Source organism: Grampus griseus (assembly GCF_964374135.1).
Source record: "Grampus griseus genome assembly, chromosome: 4".
In the NCBI taxonomy this organism is placed as follows: Eukaryota; Metazoa; Chordata; class Mammalia; order Artiodactyla; family Delphinidae; genus Grampus; species Grampus griseus.
Window position 1 is genome coordinate 20,321,582 of NC_138997.1, and position 25,450 is coordinate 20,347,031.

The 25,450-nt window shown below is 43.9% G+C and overlaps 2 protein-coding genes across 2 annotated transcripts in view; one reads left to right on the forward strand and one right to left on the reverse strand.

Moving 5' to 3' along the window:
- MGST2 (microsomal glutathione S-transferase 2) overlaps nt 1–25,450 on the forward strand; it is a gene marked incomplete at its 3' end in the record, with an annotated part of 80,548 nt that overhangs the window by 46,835 nt on the left and 8,263 nt on the right. Inside the window, 2 exon segments of the mRNA XM_082653385.1 lie at nt 3,628–3,774; nt 8,060–8,159. Of these exon segments, the coding sequence (XP_082509511.1) occupies nt 3,738–3,774; nt 8,060–8,159 (137 nt within the window). The 5' untranslated portion in view covers nt 3,628–3,737.
- Nucleotides 6,766–7,050, reverse strand: LOC309821854 (ribosomal biogenesis factor-like; the record flags this gene model as incomplete). Its single annotated transcript, XM_082653384.1, has 2 exons — nt 6,766–6,825; nt 6,940–7,050. The coding sequence occupies 2 exons, from the start codon at nt 7,048–7,050 to the stop codon at nt 6,766–6,768; spliced, it is 171 nt and encodes a 56-aa protein (XP_082509510.1).

A 25,450-nucleotide genomic window follows, 5' to 3' on the forward strand; every position in this document is an offset into this window, starting at 1 on the left:
TTGGCTTCCACCAGCTGCTTCATTCCCCCAACCGCACCCCAAGATGGTGTGTGATCGTTCCTCTTTGGGAAGCAGTGAGATGGTGCGACTAGACCAGCTTCCCAAAGCTCTCTGGGTCGCAGTGTCCTTACCTGTAAACTGAGAATAATTTACAACTTTAGAGCAGTGTTGTGTGAGTTATATGAGCCTGTGGATGCTTAACCAACATGAAACTGATGTTCAAAAACGGATCCCGAATGAGGCCTAGAAATCTGCGTGTTTATATCACCTCAGGTGATGGTGGCAGGTGGTGAGGACCTCACTGAGAGACACTGGTTAAGACGGTGGTTCTCTACCTTGACTGTGCACTAGAATCATCTGGGGAGTTTTTAAACAGTTCAGGTGCCTGGGTCGAACCTGAGGTCAATTAAATCAGAATTGCTTTTGGTGGGGAAAGCTAAGCGCCAGTATTTTTAGTGACCCCCGGGTGATTCCAGTGTACAGCCAAAGTTAAGCACAAGGGCTTTGGGAGCAGCAGGGCTGGGCTATACTGACCTTGGGCCAGTCACTAACCCCTGAGCCTCCGTTTCTCCATCTGAACAATGGGAATAAAACATTTGCTTCATTGTTGATTAGGCAGATTAGTTGAGACATTTCTGCATGGGGCCTGGCACAGTGCTCGAAACTTCCCTTCTGTTGAGTGGAATTGGGAGCTGGGGTGGTGGACATCAGAGCCCCCGTCAGACTGAGGCCCGTCCAGGGTGTCTCAGCCCTCTGGGCCCAGGGTCCTCCTGCCTTTTGCTGCTGTGGTCCCAGAAAGTATATATGAATCCAGCTCTGAGCATGGCCCACAGGGAGCCTGGCTTCTCTCCATGGGGGGGTGGGAAGGGAGTTTTTGCCAACAGCCCTCTTTTAAAAGTGCTTCATTTCAAATACTATTTGGTTTAAAAAAATTTACTAACGATTAAACGAAGAGGCAAATGAAGTGTTAATTCCTCTCGTTGTTCAACCGCCAATATGCAGCATGTTACCTCACTTATGGGTTACAATTTTCTTTACCGTGAAGCCACCTGAGAACATGGCCACCATTTATAATGTTATTTTTGTAAGAATATGTGCCTTGAGGTCCAAACATTCAGTTTACAAATCCCCTTTGGAGACATGAGGGTAGAATGTGTGTGTGTGTGTGTGTGTATGAGTGTGTGAATATATGTGTTAGTGTGCGTATTTATGAGAATGTGAGTGTGTAGGAATGTGTGTGAATCTGTACATGAGTGTGTTTATGTATGTGTGCACATGTGTGTGTGTGTGTGTGTGTGTGTAGGGCTGTGTGGGCTGGGGCTTGTCAACAAGAATTTCTAATTCCCCTCCCTGGTCCCTAGATCCTGCTTTACTTTATCCTCTCCCAAGCCTTATGTACACTTAAGACAACTCAGGTTCAGACCTATTACTGTCAAGAGCCGTTCTGAAGCAATTCAAGTGCTCTGTTTCCATTCTGGGAAATTATAACGGCATCCTGTGATCATTGCTGCTTTGTACTGGGCCCTTCCCTACAAATAGATCTTGTCTCTTCTGCGTCCACCAGGCCTGAGGGCATGGAGGGGGTGGCAGAGAGACCTCGTGGACGCCCTGCCACGTGCCCCGTTCTGTGCTGTTTGCATCCCGCGTGTTACTTCATTGTCATCAGACGGACCCTGTGTGGTTGGTCCTATTATTTCCCTTTGAGAAAATAGGTCAGGGGATGTTTAGCGACTCGCCAACACCATACAGGGACGTGAGCCTAGATCACTAGCTCAAAGCTTGTGCTCTTCTCACTACACTACCCTGGGGACTCATCTTTAGTTTCCTCTCCTTTCTGCTCCCCTTTTGTCTCTGCCTTTGAGCCTGGATGGGACATTCCTGGTGTTGGATGGCTGTCAGTTTCTGCCTGAGGCTTGGTGTAACCTGTAATCCTCTGCCCTGTGCCCTGCCCATCCCAGGGCAAAGAGCTCCCCAATGTAGGAAATGCCTTAGCACTCTGTAGCTTGATTTCCACACCCAGGGTCACAGAGCAAAGTGCTCCAGCTTCTGAAGGGGGAGAAAATGTTCTGCAGGACCGCTGCAATTCCCTGAATTTTTGCAACATGTAGGCTGGGGCATAGTTTCTCAAGTTTGGTTAATCTGAGTTTTGTTTGCTGCGTTGTTAAGGTGTTTTCAATTGGTCAGGACTTCCAGCAAGAGAATGAAATAAACACTAGGCACGTGGAAACCCTTTTCTGGGCTAGTTTTCAATCAGGAGTATTATGGTCCTTGATAATTGTGATCACTGACGGTTTCTGGGCATCCTCGGGCAGGTGGTGTGTTTTCTGTCTCTCTGTGGCCAGGCCTGTTGGCAGCAGAGACGGCTTGCCGTAGTACCAGTGGAAACCAGGACAACAAGCTGTCGTTTTTTGGAGGGACAGGGATAGAACACAGAGGGTGAAGTCAGGGAATAATTGGGGGGGATGCAACTGGTCTGAGAGAACATGTCTATAGTTATATATATATCTTTTCATCTATCACCAAAATTATTCAGAAATAGTTACATTTAGAGTTTACATTTCATAACAACAGTTCTTTCACATGGTTTGGGGTTGTTTTTATATTACCAAACTTTTCTCTGGTTTGCCTTATCCAGAGTATAATTTTGGTAACAAACACTGATTAACTAATAAGCTAAACTCTCACAAACTCTTGTAGTTTTTTTGAGTTTATATAGGGAACATAAACCTTTTAAAAACATTTTACTAGGGCTTCCCTGGTGGCACAGTGGTTGAGAGTCCACCTGCCAATGCAGGGGACACAGGTTCGTGCCCCGGTCCGGGAAGATCCCACATGCCACGGAGCGGCTGGGCCCGTAAGCCGTGGCCGCTGAGCCTGTGCATCCGGAGCCTGTGCTCCGCAGCGGGAGAGGCCACAGCAGTGAGAGGCCCGCGTACCACACACACAAAAAAGTTCTCAGCACAAGAAAAAAACTGTAATTATGTGAGGTGATGGGTGTTAACCTAAACTTATTGTGGTGCTCATTTTGCAATATATACATATATCAAGTCATTATGTTGTAATCTGAAACTAAAACAATGCTATATGTTAATTATATCTCAACTAAAAAAAATTATGGTCACCACGATGATGGGAGAGTTGGGGTGACAGTGGGAGGAAGCCTGGCAGGGGGCTTAGGGCACTGTTGGAATATGCTGGACATGGGTTCAAATCCTAGATCTTCCATTTACTAGGGAATAAAGTTAGAATCGGCTTAAATTAGCATGTTAATCTCAGTGGGGTTAAATAAAATCTTCCATCGCCTCTCTTTTCCCATGGGAGGTGGGAAAGGTCTCATCAAGGCCTTGGAGCCAGGCAGGGGACTAAGGAGTCCAGACTTTGGAAGAGAAGGAGAGGGAATTGTTTTTGAGCTGGCTGAGACGGGTTAGCCGCAGGTGCTGAGGCTGGAGGGCTAACCCCGCAGGTCGGAGCTTGAGGAGATCTGAAGCGGGTCGGGGAAGCTGTGCCCGATCCAGGTGAAGATCTTTGACAGACAGCCTGGACCCGCCTGCCTCTCTGATTCCTGTTCCAGGGCAAAGGTCACGCAGCCGCTTGAACCTCCCTTTTTTTTTCTCTCTCCTTTCTCAGCTCTGTTCGCCTTATAAGGAAGGTCAGCCTTGCCAAGTTGAAAGTGCCTTTGTTATCTTCCCCTCGATTTCTGCGAATAGTCCCGTGAACCAGAACTTTCCACATGAAAGATGGCTGCTCTCTCTGTCCTCTCTGCCTGTCAGCAAAGTAAGCGTCCCGTGTGTGTGTGTGTGTGTGTGTGTGTCAGAGAGGGAGCGTTTTGGGGTTTCTACTCACTTGCTGGTGGTCCGTGGGCTTTGCAGAGCACGCTGTGCTCAGGGTCATCGGTGCCCCCGGACAGGCAGAGATTTGGAACATTCCAGGGATTAGTTCTTCCAATGGGGATGCCATGGGCCTTTGAGCCCAGAGATTCTGCATCATCTCTAGTTAGAACCCACAGCCTAGTTCGAGTGAGCATTAGAAATGCGGTAGGTAACCTGGGGGAAGTGGGCTATAAATATTAGTCTGGAGTGTTCCAAAGGTAACATTGTACCTGCTTATAAATCATGGCTGTGATTTCTTGAACCCCGATCTTTTAATTACTGTGTGTTTCTTAAATAAGCTGGGTATGGCAGGTATGATTATCAAGTTAAAAAAAAAATCTCCTGCAAAAATATGAGCTTCAGATTAAGTAATTCATTCTAAATTTTAAAGTGCCTTCCCACTAGGATTATTCAATATCCTGATTTCCTGGTTAAATAGAGGCGTCTTCTCCTCTGGGGTCACTTTTGCTCAATTCATATTATCTTAGGCATGTGCTTCCTTCACATGCAAAATGGGAAAAAGGGTCTGAGCCCTGGTGAGCACGACTTAGGAAGAACACGTATTTCTTTATTTTCCCAGTGTGCTTGTACCAGGAAACGGGGCAGAGCAGCGGACGTCTCAGCCCAAGCACGGGGCACCACGGTTTAGGATAGATAAAGAGTCTGCACACACACTCAATGGCAGACTTGCTAGCCAGTCTGTTTTGTGAGTTTATGAAAACATTATACCTTAAAACACATGTTTTGTGGTTTGATTTACCGTCTTTTCTGGAGTAAAGCAGGATGCTTATAGCCAACTAAAGCAGCACTTGGGTCTGAAACGCCTTGTGTTGACCCTCTACACGTAGGCACGGTCCACCCCGTGTGTGCCCATGTCCTGGCCCTGCAGAGAGCACAGGGGCAGCTCCACGGTTGCCCCAGGCTGGCATAGCCTCTGCCATCCCCACAGAGAGGTTCTGTTTGCTGGTGGGTGCAAGGGATGGTGTGAATTGCAGTCTGAAGTTCAGGCAGCTGAGTTGGGAAGGGGAGACGGGGCCAATGGTGGTTGGTGATAGATAGGGAAGAGAGAGAGAGGGAGGGAGTTGGCATTAAGAACCAGAATTCGCTGCTTTAGCGAAAGTCTGGTGTTTACAGAGGTGAGACGCCCTGTGCTATAGTAGAAGCAACTCAAGGCTTGAAAACAGACTTGTATCTTCTGGTCCAGCCACTTACAAGCTGGGTGCCCTTGGCCGGGAAAATCTGTCCTTCAGTGTCCTCACCAAAGAGGGTTAAACAGGACACCGGGTAGGAAGTGCCCACCATGGTGCCTGGCCCAGCGTTGGTGTTCAGCACAGTCACTTCCAGTCCTTGGCTGCTTCCCCACAGAGAGAAGCTTCTGGTGGATTGAGAGGCAGCCTTGCAGTGAAGAAGCCCAGCTGTGGCTGGGCTGAGAGTGGGGGCAGGATGAGGGGTCTTGATTCACTTTCCCCAGCACACGTGTCCCGCTGAGGCCCCTGACCTGAGACTCCTTGGAACTGGAGCTGATGCAACTGAGTCCTCCTTCCTGGGGCTGGAGGTGGGCGGGGTCTTCATTTACTGAAACTCATTCCTCACATTTGCTGCCGCTCCAGACAGATGCCGACCAGGTGCAATGAACAACCAGAAAAAGCCAGCCCTGCAAAGCTTTCACTTATTCCCCTGAATTTTGAAGCTCTAGGTTCTGGCGCCGTTGCCAATAGAGAAATTTAGGAGCACACATCTTTCATCGTTTCCATTTTATCGTGAAAAGCAGAAGCCTTGCCCGGTGTGTTCTCTGAGGCTGCGGAGCACGTTAGAAGCAGTGGTAGCAGCAGGGTCCAGGGTGGCCAAGCCCCACTTTTCCCCTCCATAGATAGACCTCCTCTTTGGCTCCAGCTGAGGCCGTGAGCCACTGGCCTCTCCAGCTTTATGCTGCCTTGAAAAGCCTTAGCCCAGGGTTGGAAACCGTCAGTGCCTAATCCCACACTTATCTTCACTCTACTCTCCCAGACTTCAGTGATATGACTACAGTTTGAACGAGAAAGAGGCCAGTCCACACTTAGATGTTCAGCTGTAGCTTCTAAATCAGGACCAACACTTTATTTGCAGCAGAGGGGAATGAAGGGGAAGGAAAGTAGCCGGCTGTGAGAGGCTTACTCGACCAGGTTCAGTATTTACTGACTTCTTGTTGGAGGGGAGATAGTACCATGATTCAGGAGGAAACACATGGCCCCTAATACTGTCACACAGTGAGAGACTGAAGCTGTAAACTTGGTGTGGAAAAGGAAATTATTTGTAAAACATTAGCAAGTAGGAAATGGATATCAAGGTACTAAAATAAGGGAGACCAGAACAGTGTTGGAGAGAAACTGAGAAACTGAAACTGGAAGAAATAATCTGAAGGGAAATAATAGACCCCAGAAGTTAACTACGGGGTAAAATGAGGGAGATAAGGACAGGAGGTGAGAACTATTTACAGAGGAGGAGGTGTGGGTCTGAAAGTGAAAGAGGGTCACAGAACTGATGATCAGAGGCAGGTGATCCCAGGCATTGGGGTTTCATAATCTAATGTATTTTCCATGCAGCAAATGCAGAAGAAAGTCATAATCATTTCATAATAGGGAAGCTGAGTCCTGCAGGGAGCCATCATCCCCAAGTTTTCTTGTGACCCCCCCCCCCCGCTTCCTGTCCTTCCTCACCTCCAGGCAACTACTGATCTACTTTATGTCACTGTAGATTCACTTGCATTTCTGAGAATTTTATACAAATAAACTTATACAGTAATACTTTTTGGGGGGTCTTGCCTCTTTCATTTAGCATAAATTTTTGTATAAAACATTTAATTTATTGGTCTTTTGGGGGAATTCAATGCATCACCAGTGTATTACAACTGAGCCATTCATCTTGTAGTTTCATCAACATTAACTGGTTCGTTTTCATGACACTGCTGAGGAATCAGCTGTTTCTGCAGAGGTTCAAGAGAAAGGCCTTTTGAGAAGTGTGCAAGTTCCTTTTGTATATCTACGAAAGCTTTATTCACTCAGTTATCTTTTTCATCATTCACAATGTTTATCTTAAGATTAGTGGTAACTGGTTTTGCTTTATTTTTAACCTTAAAGCCTTTTTGGCTGGCTATGTGGAATACATTCCTGGACTTCTGCCCTCTTAGTTTGTCCTTGGCCATTGTCAGACCTCCGATACCCCTCGTGCAGGTGACACCATCTGCACACACCTCATTCTGCATAATTATTCTGAGATTCATCCATGTTGTTTCATTTATTAATAGTTCATTCCTTTTTACTGTTGAATAGTATCCTGTTGTATGGACAAAGCACAAATTATTTATCCACTCACTGTTGATAGACATTTGTGTTAGTCGGTGTTCTCCAGAGAAACAGAGCCAATAGGATACACACACACACACACACACACGTACACACTCTCACATATCTATTTTAAGAAATTGGCTCATATAATAGTTGGGGCTGGTGAGTCTGACATTTGCAGGATGGATTGCAAGACTGGAAATTCCAACAAGAATTGACGTTGCAGTCTTGGGTCCAAAGGGAGGCAAAAATCTCTTCCTCTTTGGGGGACCTCAAACTTTTTTCTTAAGGCCTTCAGCTGATTGGGTGAGGCCCACCCACAATATGGAGGGTCATCTGCTTTACTCAAAGTCTACTGATGGAAATGTTAATCACCTCTAAAAAATACCTTCACAGCAACATCTAGACTGGTGTTTGACCAAACAACTGGGCACCATGGATAGCCTAGTTGACATATAATCTTAACCATCAGGGAGTTGTTCCTAATTTTTGGCTATTACAAATAAAGCTGTTGTAAACATTTGTGGACGAGTGTTTTTATGGATGTATGACTTAATTTCTCATGGGGAAATTCTAGTTGTGGAATGACTGAATCATATGGTCAATGTATGTCTAACTAAAAAATTCCTTCCAAATGGTTTTCCAAAGCAGTTGTATCATTTTACATTCCCACCAGCAGTGTGTGAGAATTCCAGTTGATTTTGTATCTTCACTTGTCTGTCTGTCTTTTCTAGTTGGTATGATCTGTCTTTTTAATTTTAGACATTTTAATAGGTATGTAGTGTATCTAACTGTGGTTTAAACTTGCATTTTACTAATGAATAATGATGTGCCACATGTTTAATGTTCGTTCCTCTTTACTTGCAGGTTATTTCGCTTTGCAGGCAGGAAAGGCGAGATCAAAATACAAAGTCACACCCCCAGCAGTCTCTGGGTCACCAGAGTTTGAGAGAATATTTCATGCACAGTGAGTAATGCTTTTCCCTTCAGGGGTATGGATCTGCCACATACACACAATTTCTAATTAGGGGAAAGATACGCAGAGAAGATATGCCATTATAACAAACCACTCTTCATGGCCAAGACCCTTCTCATGATCCTTGAGGTTTGAAGTAGACAGTGCATGGAGTTTCTACCCACCTATATTACAAATTCAGAGGATACATTTACAGAAAAGGCTGGGATCTTAGGGGGGATTGCTATATGTCTCTAAGTGTGGCAGTTTGGTCCAAGAGCCTGGAAGGGGCTCCCTGAGAGTTCAGTAGCCTCATGTTGGAATAGTTATGCTATCAATTTTCTATCTGAAATCTTTACTTCTTCCTCTCCACTTCAAAACAGAGGTAGGTCAGTGTTATCCTCTGCCAATAACCCATTTCCTAAAATCAGAAACCTATAATAATGAGAAAGCTTTCTATTTCATGTGTATTCATAGTTTTTTTTTTTTTTTTAACATCTTGTGCTCCTTGCCTTTTCAGATCCACACAGAATGTTCCACTATAAACACCACGAATTTGCCTGATGCAAGATGCTAGGGCTCCCTTTACATTTAATCCCCCAAACCCGGTGCTTTTAAAAACATTGCACATATCACCATTTATACATTGCTTGGTTCTTTTGTTAATAGTTTGGGATTTTTCATGTTTGTTCATGAGTGAGGTTGGACTATAATTTTTCTTTTTTTGTATGGTCCTTGCTCATTTTGATATCAAGATTATGTTAGCCTCACAGAATGAATTAGAGAATTATTTTCTCAGAGTTTTAATAAGATTGGAAGAGTGTGTTCCTTCAAAGTTGTTAGAATTCACCTATAAAATGATCTAGACCAGATGTTTTTCTTGTGAAAAAAAATTAAACTATGAGATTTGATTTCTTTAATGATTATGGAATTACTTAGTTTTTTTTATTATGTCTTGAATTAGTTTGGGTCAGACATGGCCCTTGAACTGTGAACATTGGTCTCTTGTCCATCTAATTGCTCCAAGGAGGATGGCACACACTATTTCCTTAGGCTTGAAAGTGTGATGAACACCACTGGTAGTACAAGAGATAACTTTAAGAGGTGCATAGGCATGTTTCAACATTTTTTAAAATGTGGTAAGAATGTGTAACTTGAGCTCTACCCTGTTAACAAAATGTTGAGGGTATAATATATTACTGTTGACTAGAGGTACAACGTTGCACAACAGATCTCTAGAGCTTATTCATCTAACTTGGCTGAAACTTTATGCCCAAGGTATGATTTTATTTTATTTTTTTAATTAAAAAAATTTTTTGTTTATTTATTTATTTTGGGTTGCATTTGGTCTTTGTTGCTGTGCGCGGGCTTTCTCTAGTTGTAGAGAGCAGGGGCTACTCTTCTTTGCAGTGTGCGGACTTCTCATTGCAGTGGCTTCTCTTGTTGTGGAGCACAAACTCTAGGTGTGAGGGCTTCAGTAGTTGTGGCACGTGGGCTTAGTAGTTGTGCCCTGCGGGCTCTAGAGTGCAGGCTCAGTGGTTGTGGTACATGGGCTTAGTTGCTCTGCAGCATGTGGGATCTTCCTGGGCCAGGTCTCAAACCCGTGTTCCCCTGCATTGGCAGGCGGATTCTTCACCACTGTGCCACCAGGGAAGTCCCCCAAGGTGTGATTTTAGATAACATTGGACCACATGATGAGAAAGTCATTTCCACTGTCTTTGAATATTTGTGTTATATCAAGTGGAAAGTATTGATTTGGTGCTGGTATGTCCCACATCCCCAAATATTTATTTTTAGCAGGGTAACACATGTATGTAGTCTGAAAATAAAGTGAGGTTACAAGCCTTATAACGACAAGTAATTCTCCTTATCCCCAATCCATCCCCAGAGACAGCCATTGGCCCTCCTTTTGACTACTACTTTTCGTATTTATTTCCATATTTCTAAATACTATGTGTTCACTGCTATTTATTGATTCACAAATTTTAGACATTATCAATTGACTTCCTTTTATGGCAGAAAAAATTTCATGCTCCTCTGTTTCCTCTTTTCCTCACTTCATCCTTCCAGAAAAGTTATATCACTTTGTTGAGTTAAATCAATGTTTATGTTGTTGTGATTAAGTAAATAATGTTCAAAGCTGAATCAAGTAGTATACTATGGTTACATTTCCTTCTTGTGTAGTTTTTTGCTTTACATGGGGTTAATAATTGCCTCTTTGTTTGTTTGCTTAGTTTCATCTCTGAATCTTCAGCAGAACTGAAAATTTCCTCTCAGTACATTTAAATACATTAAGTAAGCTAGTCATACCACTTGTTTTTCCTTGGAGTCATTTGTGCTTTAGTCTTCCATATTTCTTCTCCAATCTGGAGGTTGCACTTTAGATCTGTTACGTAGCTGTCATCCCACAACTTCCTGTCATCATCCTAGGAATTTCCCTTATACCCTACTGATTTGGATCACCTGTTTCCTGGATTTCATATTATCCTATGTATTGGTTTTTCTCTCTCGTTTTGGTGGAGCACATCCTCCAGACACTTCCTGAGAGAAGGGGAATGGTAGGTCTTGACACTTCTGAATATGCCTCTGTTTCTCTGTTAAAATCCTTACCCTCAGAATTTCGAAAACATTGTTTTCATTATTATCTAATTTCCACTGCTATTGTTGAGGTGTTCTGTGCTGTTCTGATGCTTTGTTTGGAAACTGTAGAAGCTTTAGGGTCTTCCCCTGATCCCCAGCCTGAGGTGTTACAGTGCTGTGCTGGCTCAGAGGCATTTTTCTTCACTATGCTGAACCCTAGAGGAGTTTTTTTCACAGCCTGAAAACTCATACCCTTTTGTTCTAGAATATTTTAAAATATTGTTTACCCCTAAATTTTGTCTTCTTATTTTCTCTGTTCTTTTATTCTTTTAAAAAATATTTATTTATTTATTTGGCTGCACCGGATCTTAGTTGCAGCACGTGGGATCTTCGTTGTGGCCTGTAGGATCTTTTATTTATTTATTTAAAAATATTTATTTACTTATTTATTTGGTTGTGCTGGGTCTTAGTTGCGGCAGGTGGGCTACTTAGTTGCAGCTCGCCAGCTCCTTAGTTGTGGCATTCAGGCTCCTTAGTTGTGGCATTCGAACTCTTAGTTGCAGCATGCATATGGGATCTAGTTCCCTGACCAAGGATCGAACCAGGGTCCGCTGCACTGGGAGTGGGAGTCTTAACAACTGGACCACCAGGGAAGTCCCTCATTCTTTTTTAAAAAAATAGATTCATTTATTTATTTATTTTTGGCTGTGTTGGCTCTTCATTGCTGCGCACGGGCTTTCTCTAGTTGCAGTGAGTGAGGGCTACTGTTCATTGCAGTGCGCGGGCTTCTCATTGCGGTGGCTTCTCTTGTTGCGGAGCACAGGCCCTAGATGTGTGGGCTTCAGTAGCTGCAGCATGCAGGCTCAGTAGTTGTGGCTCACGGGCTCTAGAGTGTAGGCTCAGTAGTTGTGGCACACGGGCTTTGTTGCTCTGTGGCATGTGGGATCTTCCCGGACCAGGGCTCAAACCCGTTTCCCCTGCACTGGCAGGCAGATCCTTAACCACTGAGCCACCAGGGAAGCCCTGTCCCTCATTCTTAAAATATATATTAGTCGTAAGTTGACCTCCTGGACTGATCTTTAGTTTTCTTTCATCTTGAGTTTTTCATCTTCTTGGACTTTTGTTCTTTCAGGGAATTTCTTGAACTTCCAACTTTTTACTGATTTTTTAAAAAATTCAAATATGAATTTAATTCCTAAGAATTAATTTTTATCCTTTGATTGTTCTTTAGTTCTTCTTGTTGCTGCTGCTGTTATATCATTCCTTTCTTGTCTCATAGATGCAGTTTATTCTCTTCTGAGGATTTTAATGATTTTTTAAAAAAAATCTTCCTTTATCATTTCTGTTTCTTCCAAGTTCCTTCTTACTTTTCTATTTTGGCCTTTGCCTTTAATTTTTATTTGTTATTCACCTGTTAAGTGTTTTTTGAGCACCTCTATGTATTAGGCACTGTTGGGAGATAGTAGTGAACAACTCCAACAAGGATCCTTGCCCTCTTGAAGTTTATCTTATAGCCAAGGAAGACAGAAGATACACAATAAGCAGATAATACCATAAGAAAATAAGATATTGTGTAAGAGGGTGGTGTTAAGCTATACAACAAAAACGACAGCATTACATAGGGACGTGGGGGAGGGCTGCTGGGGGGTGAGCTAGAGTGGGTTGCAGTTTAAACAGAGTGGTCAGTGTAGTCCCCACTGTGAAGGTGGCACTTGAACAAAGACTTGAAGCAGGTGAAGGAATTAGCCATGTGGCCATGTAGGGAAGATGCTTTTGAGATAGAGGAAGTAGCCAATGCAAGGACTTTAAGTGGAAATGTGACTGGTGGGTTAGCAAAGAAGTTAGTGTAGCTGAGAGAGGAAGCTGGCAGAGAGTGGTAGGAGGGAAAGTCAGAAAGGTAATGGATGACCAGACCAGGCAGGTCCTTGAAGGCCATTGTAAGGGCTTTGGCTTTTTCTCTAAGTGAAATGGAAAGTCGTTACAGGGTTTTAAGCAGAGGAGTAACATGATCTTGTATTTTAAAAGGATTAGTTTGTCTGTTTTGCAGAGAATAGACTGGGCGCATTGGTAGAAGCAGAAAATTCAGTTAGGAAGCTACTGCAAAAATTCGGGTGAGGGATGATGGTGACTTGAACCAGGAAGATAGCAGATGACGTATGAGATACGGCAGATTCTGTATATATTTTGAGGGTAGAGCCAATAGGATTTCAACAAATATGAACTGTGAGAAGAGTCAGGAACCGCTTTCAGATTTTTGGCCTGAGCATCCTGAAGGATGGAATTGTGATTAACTGAGTCAGAGAGGGCTGCAGAAAGAGCAGTTTTGGGGGGAAGACCAGGAGATGGGACTTAACGCTACAGCTAAGGAGAGGCTCTAGACACTGTGCTCTACTAAGCTATTTGGATCGTTTGTTATTACATCATAAACTGGCTAATACATTGTTGCTTACACATCCAAGCAGAGATAGAGAGTAGACAGTTGGATATACCAGTCTGCATTTTAGCAGGGAGATCTGAACTGGAAATATAAATTCAGGAGTCATTGGCACATGAAAACCATTTAAAGCCAGGACACTGGATGACATCTTTAAGGGCGTGGGTATAGGTCAAAAAGAGGAGAGGACCAAGGACTGAACCTAGAGCCCTCCAGCGTGATGAGGCCAAGAAAACAAGGGTCCAGCAAAGAGATCAGAGCAAAAGAGACCCTAGAGGCTTTACTCAAATGTCAGGTCATTCTTGATTGGCTATCTGTGCAATTTAAGAAAGAGGCACTAGGGAGAGAACTGGGGGCTCTGTGTGCAGAGATGGGGCTTACTGAGAAGGCAGCTTCACTGAAGGGTGATGGATCAGGAGGCAGCCTTCTTCTGGGGGGACCCCAGATGATGGCATCTGTAGGTCATCTTTATGGGACCGTTAACTTCCTCTAGGAAAAAAACCCTTAACTCCCCTGTGAGGGAGGAGGGAGTGAAGGGTGAGGGAGGAGGGTGGGTATATTAGGCCTGCCTTCTAGTAGTCTGACAGTGTGGTGGGTGAAGGAAGGAAGCTTCTTCCACTCTGCAGTATGTGAATTCGCACTATGATCAGTACAGAATTTTACCCTCACGCTCCATTGTTCTTGGAGCCCCCAGAGATTCTCTGGTTCAGTTTCTCCAGACAATAATCCTCCCATCTCCTCTGATGGAGGAGTAGGGTGGGGCTCAGAGGTGGAGCAGAGCCAAAGGCCTCCTTCTACAGTCTTTCAACTAGTTCTTCTGTTTCAGCCTTTGGCCTCCAAGGGACCTGGGCCCCAGTTGCTGAGCCTCTTGGGTTCTGGGATAAGGATTGTCTCAGTCTTTTTTTTTATTTGCCGTGCCGCGTGGCTTGTGGGATATAAGTTCCCCCACAAGGGACTGAACCCGGGCCCTCGCCAGTGACAGTGCGGAGTGCTAGCCACTGTGCTGCCGGGGAATTCCTTGTCTCAGTCTTCGCTGCTTCTTCCTCCTACAGGCACGTAGCTTCAGCTTTCCGCACTCTGCCAGCTCAGCTGTGGTTCCCCTTGTGCTGGTTTTCCGTCAGAAATTTGCTACCATCTCTCTTCCACTGCTGTGTCTGCTCCCGTTCTCTCTGTTCTTGAAGACTTTCTATCTATTTTTTATTCCTTTACTGGCATTTTAGTGAGGTTTCAGGAGGGAGAAGAAACAAACACGGGTTCAATCTGCCATGTTTAGCAGGAAGTCCTTGGGATGTGTTCTCGACACCATCTGGACACCCATTTCCCCCCATTCAGCAGAGGAAGGGTCTCATGCTCAGAGTCTCCAGCAATCAATAGCATCTAATAAGAATCTGACAACTTTCTGTTTTCATGGCATTTATTTTTATACTTATCTTTTATTTAGAAAGTTACACTTTTACATCACTACCGCAAGTGGGAACAATTTCATTTTTCCGAATTTGTCTGAGTCAAAAAGAAGTTGATTCATAGAAAAATAATAAGAGGTATATGGAGAAGCTAAATTTTTGACAGTAATATATTAATGTTTGGAGTTTGGGAGATACCATACTATTCATACAAATGATCACAGGAGGAAATTCTGCATCTTCTCACTTTGTCTTTCATGTTCTGAGACTTTGTTGGGGAGTGTTGGATTTCCAGCGGGCTAGATTCTTGGGTCACTTCTGGTTCTATGTTCGTTCACATAGTTTTCACAGATTTGATTTTCTTTCGAGGTACTGCTCTCTCCTTCCTTTTCTGCATCTGGACGCCTCTTGTCCTGGGAATAAAGCTGGACACCATTTCCAAATATTTCTCTTAAGTTGCTGTTTATAAGTATCCAAATCCAATTTCCTTGTTAGATGTGTTTTGTTTGATTACTCATGGCAGAACAGAGAGGGGTTAAAAAATAATAGCCAATATTAGGGTGGGGTGGGGGATTTGGAGCCATAAAATACCTTTAAGATCACAGTATAGTTGTCCTGGGTTCTCTCTGAAGGGTGGATGGGAATGGTCCTACTCCCTTCTCTGAATTTCTTCTTGGATATTCCAGGGCACTAGCCCAGTTCTTCCCTTAGGTTCGAAGGTTTACGATGAACTTGGCCAGATCAGAGAAGATTCGTGGCTGATGAAGCCATTTCGACTTTATCTGAGGTAGTTAGGGCAGGAGCCCCTGGGATAACCAGTTTATTCCAAAGCCTACTCGGCTACCTATTCTCTTTTTCAGGGAAGGCTCCCTTGAGCTCTGCAAATCCCCAAGAGGGAATGCACTTTCTTTTCTGGCTCTTCTGCACCAAAGCGTTGAGTCCCTTCAGCCTCCCTTGAAGATCTTATGGCCTCATGAGTAACAGAAACGCTGCCTCTTCCCCTACTCTTTCTCCTGCTGCTTTGCCCTAAGCGTAGTCAAGAAGCCCGCTGTTATGACTAATTCTTTCTTTGAGCGGAATTTGGCATCTCATAGCAACCATTTCAAGGTCCCTCTGACCACCCCTGAAGTCCCTGTTTCCTGTCCGAGGGTCGCCTCAAGTTGGATACTTACCTGTCAAGCAGCGAGGATCATTATGGAGCCAGGGCCCCTTCTCTAGAGGCCCCATTCACTTCCTCTTCCCTTCCTCCAGGGAGGGCATTAGGGGTGACTCTTTCTAGAGTTTTGCAGTTTTTTGCCAGAATACACTCTTTGAAATTATGAAAATAGCAGCTATAATTTCATGGAGGGCCATTTCTTCATGGTATTGCTAAGGTTAGAAAATTCTATCTAGTCTAATTTGAGCACCTTGATCCCTTTAGATTAAAGGCTTTTATAAATTTAAAAAGTAGATCCAAGTCATAAATTGATCTTGTTGTCATTTAAATATATTTCCTCTGATTCTGTCCTCACCGGAAGAGAAGAATAGCTGCTGATGACCTCACTCTTTTTCATACACTTGAGGACCATTATTAAATGTCTTTCATCTGCTGTATTTTGAGGCTAGGTAGCAGCAATTCAGCTTCTTTTTTCAATCATTAAAAAATTTGGTTGTTCTCTTTAGACTAAAATTTTTCGTATTATTTCTAAACCTGGAGCCTAGAAATGTACCTAGTATCCCAACAATGGTTCCATCAGTTCTGGGTGAGGTAGAAGAATTGCCGCTTACTTCTGTCTTGTATGTACTCTATTTGCTTAATGCTGAATTATTAAGTTCCTGTTCCAGAATTAACCTGCCACAAGGCACAAGTAAACCCAATCATCATGAACCTGAGAACTCTTTAGAAATGTTAGCCTTTTCTTACTCTACTAGAGTTCTTCTTTTTCTTCTTCCTTTTTTTTTTTTTTTTTGCCATTTACTAACTCCTTATAGTCACTTTGAATCCTGAAAGTAAAACTGTTGACCATAATACATGCCTAAAACCTATGGAGAAAAGGAAAATTCACAATAGAGTAATTTTTCAAATATTCTGCAGCACCAGGATTATAGTAATGTGAGTCACCTACTTTTGTAGTAAGTACAAAAATGATAAATAATAGAGAGACAATAAACACATCTCCATTCTTATTACAAGTGTACCGATCTTAGACATTAGCTGAAATCCCAAGATGTACTTTTTCACTGAGTTATAAAGGGCTTGGGTTCTCCAAGATGAGAGAGTGACTAAACGATGAGTCTTCACACTCCACCCTCCTCTAAAACCCACCTTGTATGAGTCAGCTGGGGCCACTGAAACAAAATGCCATAGACTGGGTGGCTTCCATGACAGATATTTATTTTTCACAGTTTTGGAGGCTGCAAGTCTAAGATCAAGGTTCTGGCTGATTCTATTTCTGGTGAGAGCTTTCTTCTCTTGCCTTAATGTGTCCTCACATGGCCTTTCCTTGGTGGAGGGGTGGGAGAGGGAGAGAGGGAGAGAGAGAGAGAGGGAGGGAGAGAGAGAGAGTCAGAGTCAGTCAGTCTGGCAGGTGTCAGAGAGCTCTCTGGTGTTTCTTCTTATAAGGGCACCAATCCTATTGGATCAGGGCTCCACACTTCTGATCTCATGTAACCTTAATTACTTCCTTACTCCAAATACAGCCTCACTGAGGGGTTAGGGCTTCAGCATGTAAGTTTTGGAGAGACAAACATTTAGTCCACACCACCACCAAACAGCTTCTGTCACACAAGCTGGGTGATTCTCAGGTAGTCAGGGGACGAGAGGCAGCTAGAATTTGGATGAGCTGCCAGCCTCACTCCCTCATCTCCCCATCCTGTTCCTTATCAGCAGTACCACTGAAGTGCTAGTTAGATTTCATGCCCTCCTGCCATTAGCAGCAGCCTCCCTCCCGTGTCCCAGAGGGTTACTTGACAAGGGACAATTTAGATAGTTACAGGTCTATATAAAAGGATTAGCTCCAGCAACCTCTCATCCCCAAGCCTTTTCTGAGCATATTAACCTGTTGCTCTGACCCTCCAGCCAATGTAATAATCCAAAACACTTCTTAGGGTCAAAAGCCAGCAGACCAATTCTGGGTCTCTGTTAATAGTGCAAGTAGCTCATGGAGGTGTGCAACCTACTGGTGGTGTTTCAGAACAAGTCACCAAAACAAAAGAAGAAAAAGGAGCAGCAAAAATCTTGAACGAGGGAAACCTCCTTTAAGTTGCCTTGTCTGCGTTTTATTTTTAAAAGTTGTCATACTCTAAGCATGGCATTAGAGGTGTCCTCCGGCTGTCCAGGTTTTCCTCTATGGGAAATGGTTCAGATTTTCTATGAACGTGATTGTCATAAGCAAAGTTGCATGTTGAGTGCTTACGAGAAATCTATCAAATAGCAGAAATATTCAGAAGTGTTTTAAGGCCAAAGATTTCCCAAGTGATGTGTACACATTGAGGGGCACAGTAAGGACTCTGCTGTGGGAGTGAGGAAGACATTGGAGCTCCTATTTATATTTACTGTTAAAATATCATCTTTTAATTTCTAGTTTGTGTTTGTTTTATAATGTACATGATACTCTTTTCCAGTCGAATGTATTAACTGTGCTGATGGATCAATCCCATATTCCCAGTGGTTTAATGTAACGGAAGTTTACCGTTTTTCTTGCTCACGTCAAGTCCTGCATGGGTGTTCCTGGTTAGGTGGCCTTTCACCTGGTCATTTAGGGACCAAGGCTTCTTCCATCTAAGGGTTTTGTCCCCATCCGGGTCCTCAGCATTCTCTCCACGCAACCAGTGCGTGGGGTGAAGGGAGCTTGGCACACCAGCTGCTTAGCCATCTGGCTCAGAAGTGACGTATTTCATTTCACTTACTTTCCATTGGCAAGAAGTAGCCCCACTAAGATCCCAGGAGGCGGGGAAGTGTATCCCTGACTGGGCAGCTACTGCACAGCACCAACTTCACACCATCCCTGTTGTCAGCCAGCCGCCTCTGCTATAGTAGGACGTGCAGATATTTTTTATTGGGGTTGTGCAATTAAAAAAAGTCAGAGACTAGGGTTTTAGGCACTGCCAGAACACAATATGATTCTTTCTTTTCCAGTATGGGGTGAGCTTTATAGTACATACACTTAATGACGGAGATAGGGCCCAAGCAGTCCTTAGTTTAGGACTACCTTCACTGCTCCCAGCCTTCGGGTCCAGACAGGGATCTGCAGTGGTCACATGTCCTGAGCCCCCAGGCCCAGGCTCCCTTGGAGTTGGGGACGGACGATGGGGGCTTTCAGTGGCTTTAAATATTCAATCTCCATTGGCTCCACTGGCCCATCTTCTAGGGTGACCAACTCTTGCCAGTTTGCCTGGAACTTTCCCAGTTTTAGCACTCCGATTTCTGTGTCCCAGGAAATCCCTCTGTTCCAGGCAAAGCCCGGATTGTCCTGGTTTAAAAAATCAAAGTCCCCCGTTCTGAAAACCTGTTCAGTCCAGGGCAAACCAGGATGGCTGATCGCCCCACTGTTCTTCCAGTAAAGACTCTTTCTGTTATTACCCCTGGGTGGAACTTGAGGCCCATGGTGACATCTGCCTATAACAAAAGAGAAGCTTCTCCCTTATCTTTTTATGGGAAGCTTAAATATCAAAGAGCACAGGATTATAGTGCAAAGAGGGCTCTCACAAGGGAATGAGTAGACAGACTCATTTTCCCTCAGCGTGGACACGCATTAAATGGGGCGGTCCAGCGATGGTTAGAACCAACATTACCCTCTGTTCCCACGCAAAGGGAAACTGACACAGCTGCTGCCAGCTGATTTCTGTCCCATTTCTGTCCCCTAGATTTCTCCTGAGGATCTCCTATAATATAATCTGCCTTCATGTCCAAAAAGAGATCATCAATTATTTTCACTTTGGTTTTCCTGGCAAAGTGACTGTAATTAGTCACTGATAGGATTGTGCAGGACACATTTTCAGTGTTTGGTCCCCTTGAGTTAAACAATGTCTGTGGACAGCTCACTGTGAACAAGCTGCTCTGGAGCACATCCGGGCGTGGACCACTTAACGGTGCTGTGGGGTCTGCAGGGACCCGAAAGTGCTGGTGGTGGAAGGACATGGTCACGTGGTGGAGGAGGTGCGGGAGGTCAGACTGAGCAGCCGGAATGGGATTCCAGTTATTTTAAGGCCAAGCAATACCTGGTGTCTTCAGCAGGCAGCAGCAGGGAAGACCGTTAGCAATAGCAGGGCCCCAGGCTGGCTGTCAGAGAATTATTTTCAATCTCTGAAAGGTGATAGTGGGACACATCTTCAGGGCTTAAGGCGGGTCGGTAAACAAGGGACTAGGAGAAAAGTACAATGAGCGCAGCTGGGACAGGAGGTCAGGGTGAGACCAACAGTGACTAACGGCTTATAGGGGACAAAGAGTCTCATTTCTTAGGAGAGGAGGGTGCAGAGATATGGTACTGAACTGCCCACATCCACCAGGCTGTGCCCTCTGGGAGCACAAATGCAGTTACACTCACATCCCTGCCTGAGTCTCCGTGACTTCTAACCGCTCCCCCGGGACCTCGGCACCCCTTTCCTCCATCTTCTCAGTTACTTCCTGGAGCCCCCGGGCACGTGGGCAGGGACAGCTCTGCTGCCTAGCAATTGAAGTGGGGGGCCATGCCACTGCCGTGCTCCAGTCCTCCGGTCCTGTGAGTTCGGGATCCCTCCCCAGGCCCTGGAGTCTTCCGTGACTGCTCTCCGGCTGCTCTTTGGTCTGTGGCAGAGGGAGGTGAGGGCTGTGGCTCTCTGCAGCTGTTTGGCACTTCTGTCTGAGGCATAGCACTGCAGGCATCTGGAGTTTCACCAGTCCTTTCATGAAGACCATCCTTCAGCTTTCAGCCTGGTCTCCACTCAGGTGTGAAACCCGTACCCTGGCTTGGGCAGGGGTGGGAAAGACCCCAGAACATCCCTCCGTTTTCCTCATTTCCTCTTTCCTCACTCTTGCTTGCCCAGAGAGCTTCCTCTTGCAAATAAGAGACACAAAAGCGCACCTGCATCTCAGTGTGTGTGGACGGATGCCCACAGGGGCCACAGACCCAAGGTTCTGCCTCTGCAGCTCAGTTTGGGCTTGGCTGGGATGCTTTTATATAATATCATCTGCCCCACATGCCTAGCCAAGGCTGCTAGTACAGTGGGGAGAAAAAACCTTCTAAATAGTTAGTCTTTATGAAGAATAACATGGACTGGTTTTGAGGGTGATATTTTAAAATTTTTTTATTTATTTCTTTTGGCTGCGTTGGGTCTTTGTTGCTGCGTGTGGGCTTTCTCTAGTTACAGCGGGAGGGGGCTGCTCTTCGTTGAGGTGCGGTGGCTTCTCTTGTTGTGGAGCACAGGCTCTAGGCACGTGGGCTTCAGTAGTTGCAGCATGTGGGCTCAGTTGTTGCAGCATGTGGGCTCAGTTGTTGCGGCACGGGCTCTAGGGCGCGCAGGCTTTGGTAGTTTTGGCACGCGGGCTCAATAGTTGTGGCTCGCGGGCTGTGGAGCGCAGGCTCAGTATAGTTGTGGCGTATGGGCTTAGTTGCTCTCTGGCATGTGGGATCCTCCTGGACCAGGGACCGTGTCCCCTGCATTGGCAGGCGGATTCCCAACCACTGCGCCACCAGGGAAGTCCGAGGGTGATTTTTTATTTTTTAAAAAAATCTCATCATGGATAATTTTGTGTCATGCTGTGGAAGAACTTACCCCTTAAATTTTGGGATAATTTAAGGTGTTTTACAAGACTAGATAGAAGATGGGACAATTGTGTTTTGTTTCCAAAAAGGATAAAACTCATAGAAGAAGACAAAGGGGATAATATCCTTGACATTGGGTGTGGAAAATAGAGCAACCTTCTGCTCCTGTTCTCTTTTACTTCATGGAAAACAGCCCCATGGATTTAGCCGAGGAAAAGGAAATGTTTTTTAACATAGCTGTAATTATTCTGACTTCGCATTTGTGAAGTATCTTTCCACGTAAGCTACCATAGGAACTCACAAGCTTTAAAAGACGTTGGTAAGAATGCAACCATCAGAAGCAAAATAATGCCAAGGATAGGAAATGGCAGAAAGACGACGCTCAGTTATTTCCCTAAGAATGAGAAAGTTGTGGCTATGGTTTGTGAGGTATCAGTGTCAGGCCCTGGACAAGATATTCCTTAGGTCATTCCAGTGGCCTTTCAGGCCTTAAAGGCAACAGTAAAAAAAAAAATGAAGAGGAAAGCATTTGGCATTCGTATTCTGCATTTCTGGTGTGCCAGGGGTCTGATGGTCGCTCTGCTGGCTCTTAGAGAGCTGAGTGGGTGACATTACCGTTGTCATTGCCGGCTCAGGGTTAGAAAGGTCCACTCGTGCTTCTGACTCTGCACCAACTGTGGTCTATATATGAGCGCTGAGTTATGCAGTTAGTTATGAAGCTTCCTTACCCAGCTTTAAGAGATGGCTGAATGATTAGCAGGGAGTTTTTTCTAATGTAGTTGAGTCAGAAACTAATAAGGTTGAGTTAACCCATCCACAATTTCCTGTAGATTTATGGAGAATGAGGAAAGCATTATGCTTTGTAATTAGGCTTTCTTCTCCTTTTTTTGAGTTAGAGATTTTTTTTCAGATTTGTTGAGGTATAATTGACAAATAAAATTGTAAGATATTTAAAGTGTACAACATGATGATTTGATAAACGTATAATTTGTGAAAGGATTTCCCCCACTGAGTTAATTAATACATCCCTTACCTTACATATTTACCCTTTACATATTTAGTCTTTTTTTTTTCTTTTTTTTGGTGAGGGCACTTAAGTTCTACTCTCTTAGCATATTTCAATTATACAATAAAGTGTTATGAACTATAGTCACCATGTTATATATTAGATCCTCAGACCTCATTCCTTTAATAACTGAAAGTTTGTACCCTTTTACTAGGCTCTCCCTATTTTGCTCACCCTCAGGCCATGACACCTACCATTCTACTCTCTGTTTCTGTGAGTTCACCTTTTTTTTTTTTTTTTTTTAAAGATTCTACATGTAAGTGATACCATGCACTATTTGTCTTTCTTTATGTGGCTTATTTCACTTAGCATAAGGCCCTGCTGGTTCATCCAGTTTGTCGCAAATGGCAGGATTTCCTTCTTTTTAAGTGTTGAATAATATTTCATTACATATAGGTATATCACATTTTCTTTATCCATTCATCCACAGTTGGATACTTAGGTGGTTTCCATATCTTGGCTACTGTGAATAACACTGTAATCAAGATGAGAGTACAGATATCTCTTCAAGATGGTGATTTCATTTCCGTTGGATATATACACAGGAGTGGGATTGCTGGATCATATGGTAGTTCTAGTTTTAATTTTTTGAGGACCCTCCATACTGTTTTCCATAGTGGTCGCATCAGTTTACACTCCCATCAGTGGTGTATAAGGTTCCCTTTTCTCCAAGTTATTGCCAGCACTTGTTCCTTGTCTTTTTGATAATAGCCATTTTAACAAGTGTGAGGTGATAGCTCACTGTGGTTTTGATTTGCATTCCGCTGATGATTAGAGATGTTGAGCACCTTTTCAGGTACCTGTTGATCATTTATGTCTTTGGAAAAATGTCTTTTCAGGTTCTCTGCCTGTTTTTTAATTGGGTTATTTGGTTTTCTCTGCTGTTGAGTTGTATGTGTTCTTTGTGTATTTTGGGTAGTAACCCCCTATCAAATGTGTGGTTTGCAAATACTTTTTCCCATTCCATAGATTGCCTTTTCATTTTGTTGGCAGTTTCCTTTGCTGTGAAGAAGCTTTTTAGTTTGATGTAGTCCCACTTGTTTTTTTTTTTTTTTTTTTTTTGTGGTACGCGGGCCTTTCACTGTTGCGGCCTCTCCCGTTGCGGAGCACAGGCTCCGGATGCGCAGGCTCAGCGGCCATGGCTCACGGGCCCAGCCGCTCCGCGGCATGTGGGATCTTCCCGGACTGGGGCACGAACCCGTGTCCCCTGCATTGGCAGGCGGACTCTCAACCACTGAGCCACCAGGGAAGCCCTATTTTTGTTTTTGTTGCCTTTGCTTTTAGTGCCAAATCCAAAAAATCATTGCCAAGGCCAATGTCAAGAATATTTTCCCCTATGTCTTCTTTTATGAGTTTTATGGTTTCAGGTCTTATGTTCAAGTCTTTAATCCATTTAGAGTTGATTTTTGTGTATGGTGTAAGACAGGGGTACAGTTTCATTCTTTTGCATTTGGCTGTCTGGTGTTCTCAACACCATTTACTGAAGAGACTGTCCTTTCCCCATTGTATATTCTTGGCTCCTTTGTAAAAACTAATTGACCACATATGCATGGGTTTATTTCTGGCTCTCTATTCTGTTCCATTAATCTATGTGTCTGTTTTTATGCCAGTACTATACTGTTTCAATTACTACAGCTTTGTAATATAATTTGAAATCAGGAAGTGCAATGCCTCCAGCTTTGTTCTTCTGTCTCAAGATTCCTTTAGCTATTCATGTTCTTTTTTGGGTTCCATATGAAATTCAGGAGTTTTTTTCTATTTCTGTGAAAAATGCCACTGGAATTTTGATAGGAATTGCATTGAATCTGTAGATTGCTCTGAGTATTATGGACATTTTAACAATCTTAATGCTTCCAACTTATGACCATGGAATACCTTTTCATTTATTTGTGTCTTCTTCAATTTCTTTCATCAATGTTTTGTAGTTTTCAGTTTACAGGTCTTTACCTCCCTGATTAAATTTATTCCCAAATATTTTATTCATTTTGATGCAATTGTAAATGGGATTGTTTTCTTAATTTATCTTTCTGATAGTTCGTTGTTGGTGTATACATACACAAATGATTTTGTATGTTGATTTTTAAAAAAATTATTTATTTATTTATTTTTGGCTGCATTGGGTCTTTGTTGTTGGGTCTTCATTGCTGCGTGCAGGCTTTCGCTAGTTGTGGTGAGCGGGGGCTTCTCTTCGTTGTGGTACGCAGGCTTCTCATTGTGGTGGCATCTCTTGTTTCGGAGCTTGGGCTCTAGGCACACAGGCTTCAGTAGTTGCGGCACATGGGCTCAGTAGTTGTGGCTCATGGGTTCTAGAGCACAGGTTCAGTAGTGTGGCACATGGGCTTAGTTGCTTCGTGGCATGTGGGATCTTCCTGGACCAGGGCTTGAACCCATGTTCCCTGCATTGGCAGGTGGATTCTTAACCACTGCTCCACCAGGGAAGTTCTGTGTGTTGATTTTGTATCCTGCAACTTTACTGAACTTATTAGTTCTAATAGTTTTTTGGTGGAGTCTTTAGGGGTTTTTATATATAATGTCATCTGCAGAGACAGTTTTACTTTTTCCTTTCTGATTTGGTTGCCTTTTATTTCTTTTTCTTGCTTAATTGCTAAGATTTCCAGTACTATGTTGAACAGGAGTGATGAGAGTAGGCACCCTTGTCTTGTTCCTGAGTTTAGAGGAAAAGTTTTCAGCTTTTTATTGTTGACTATGATGTTAGCTGTGGGCTTATCATACATGGCCTTTATTATGTTGAAGTGTGTTCCTTTTATACGCAGTTTATTGAGAGTTTTTATCATAAAGGATGTTGAATTTTTGTTTTGTTTTGTTTTTTTGTTTGTTTTTTGCGGTACGCAGACCTCTCACTGTTGTGGCCTCTCCCGTTGCGGAGCACAGGCTCCGGACGCGCAGGCTCAGCGGCCATGGCTCACGGGCCCAGCCGTTCCGCAGCATGTGGGATCTTCCCAGACCGGGGCATGAACCCGTGTCCCCTGCATCGGCAGGCGGACTCTTAACCACTGCGCCACCAGGGAAGCCCAAGGATGTTGAATTTTGTCAAATGCATTCTCTGCATCTATTGAGATGGTCATGTGATTTTTATC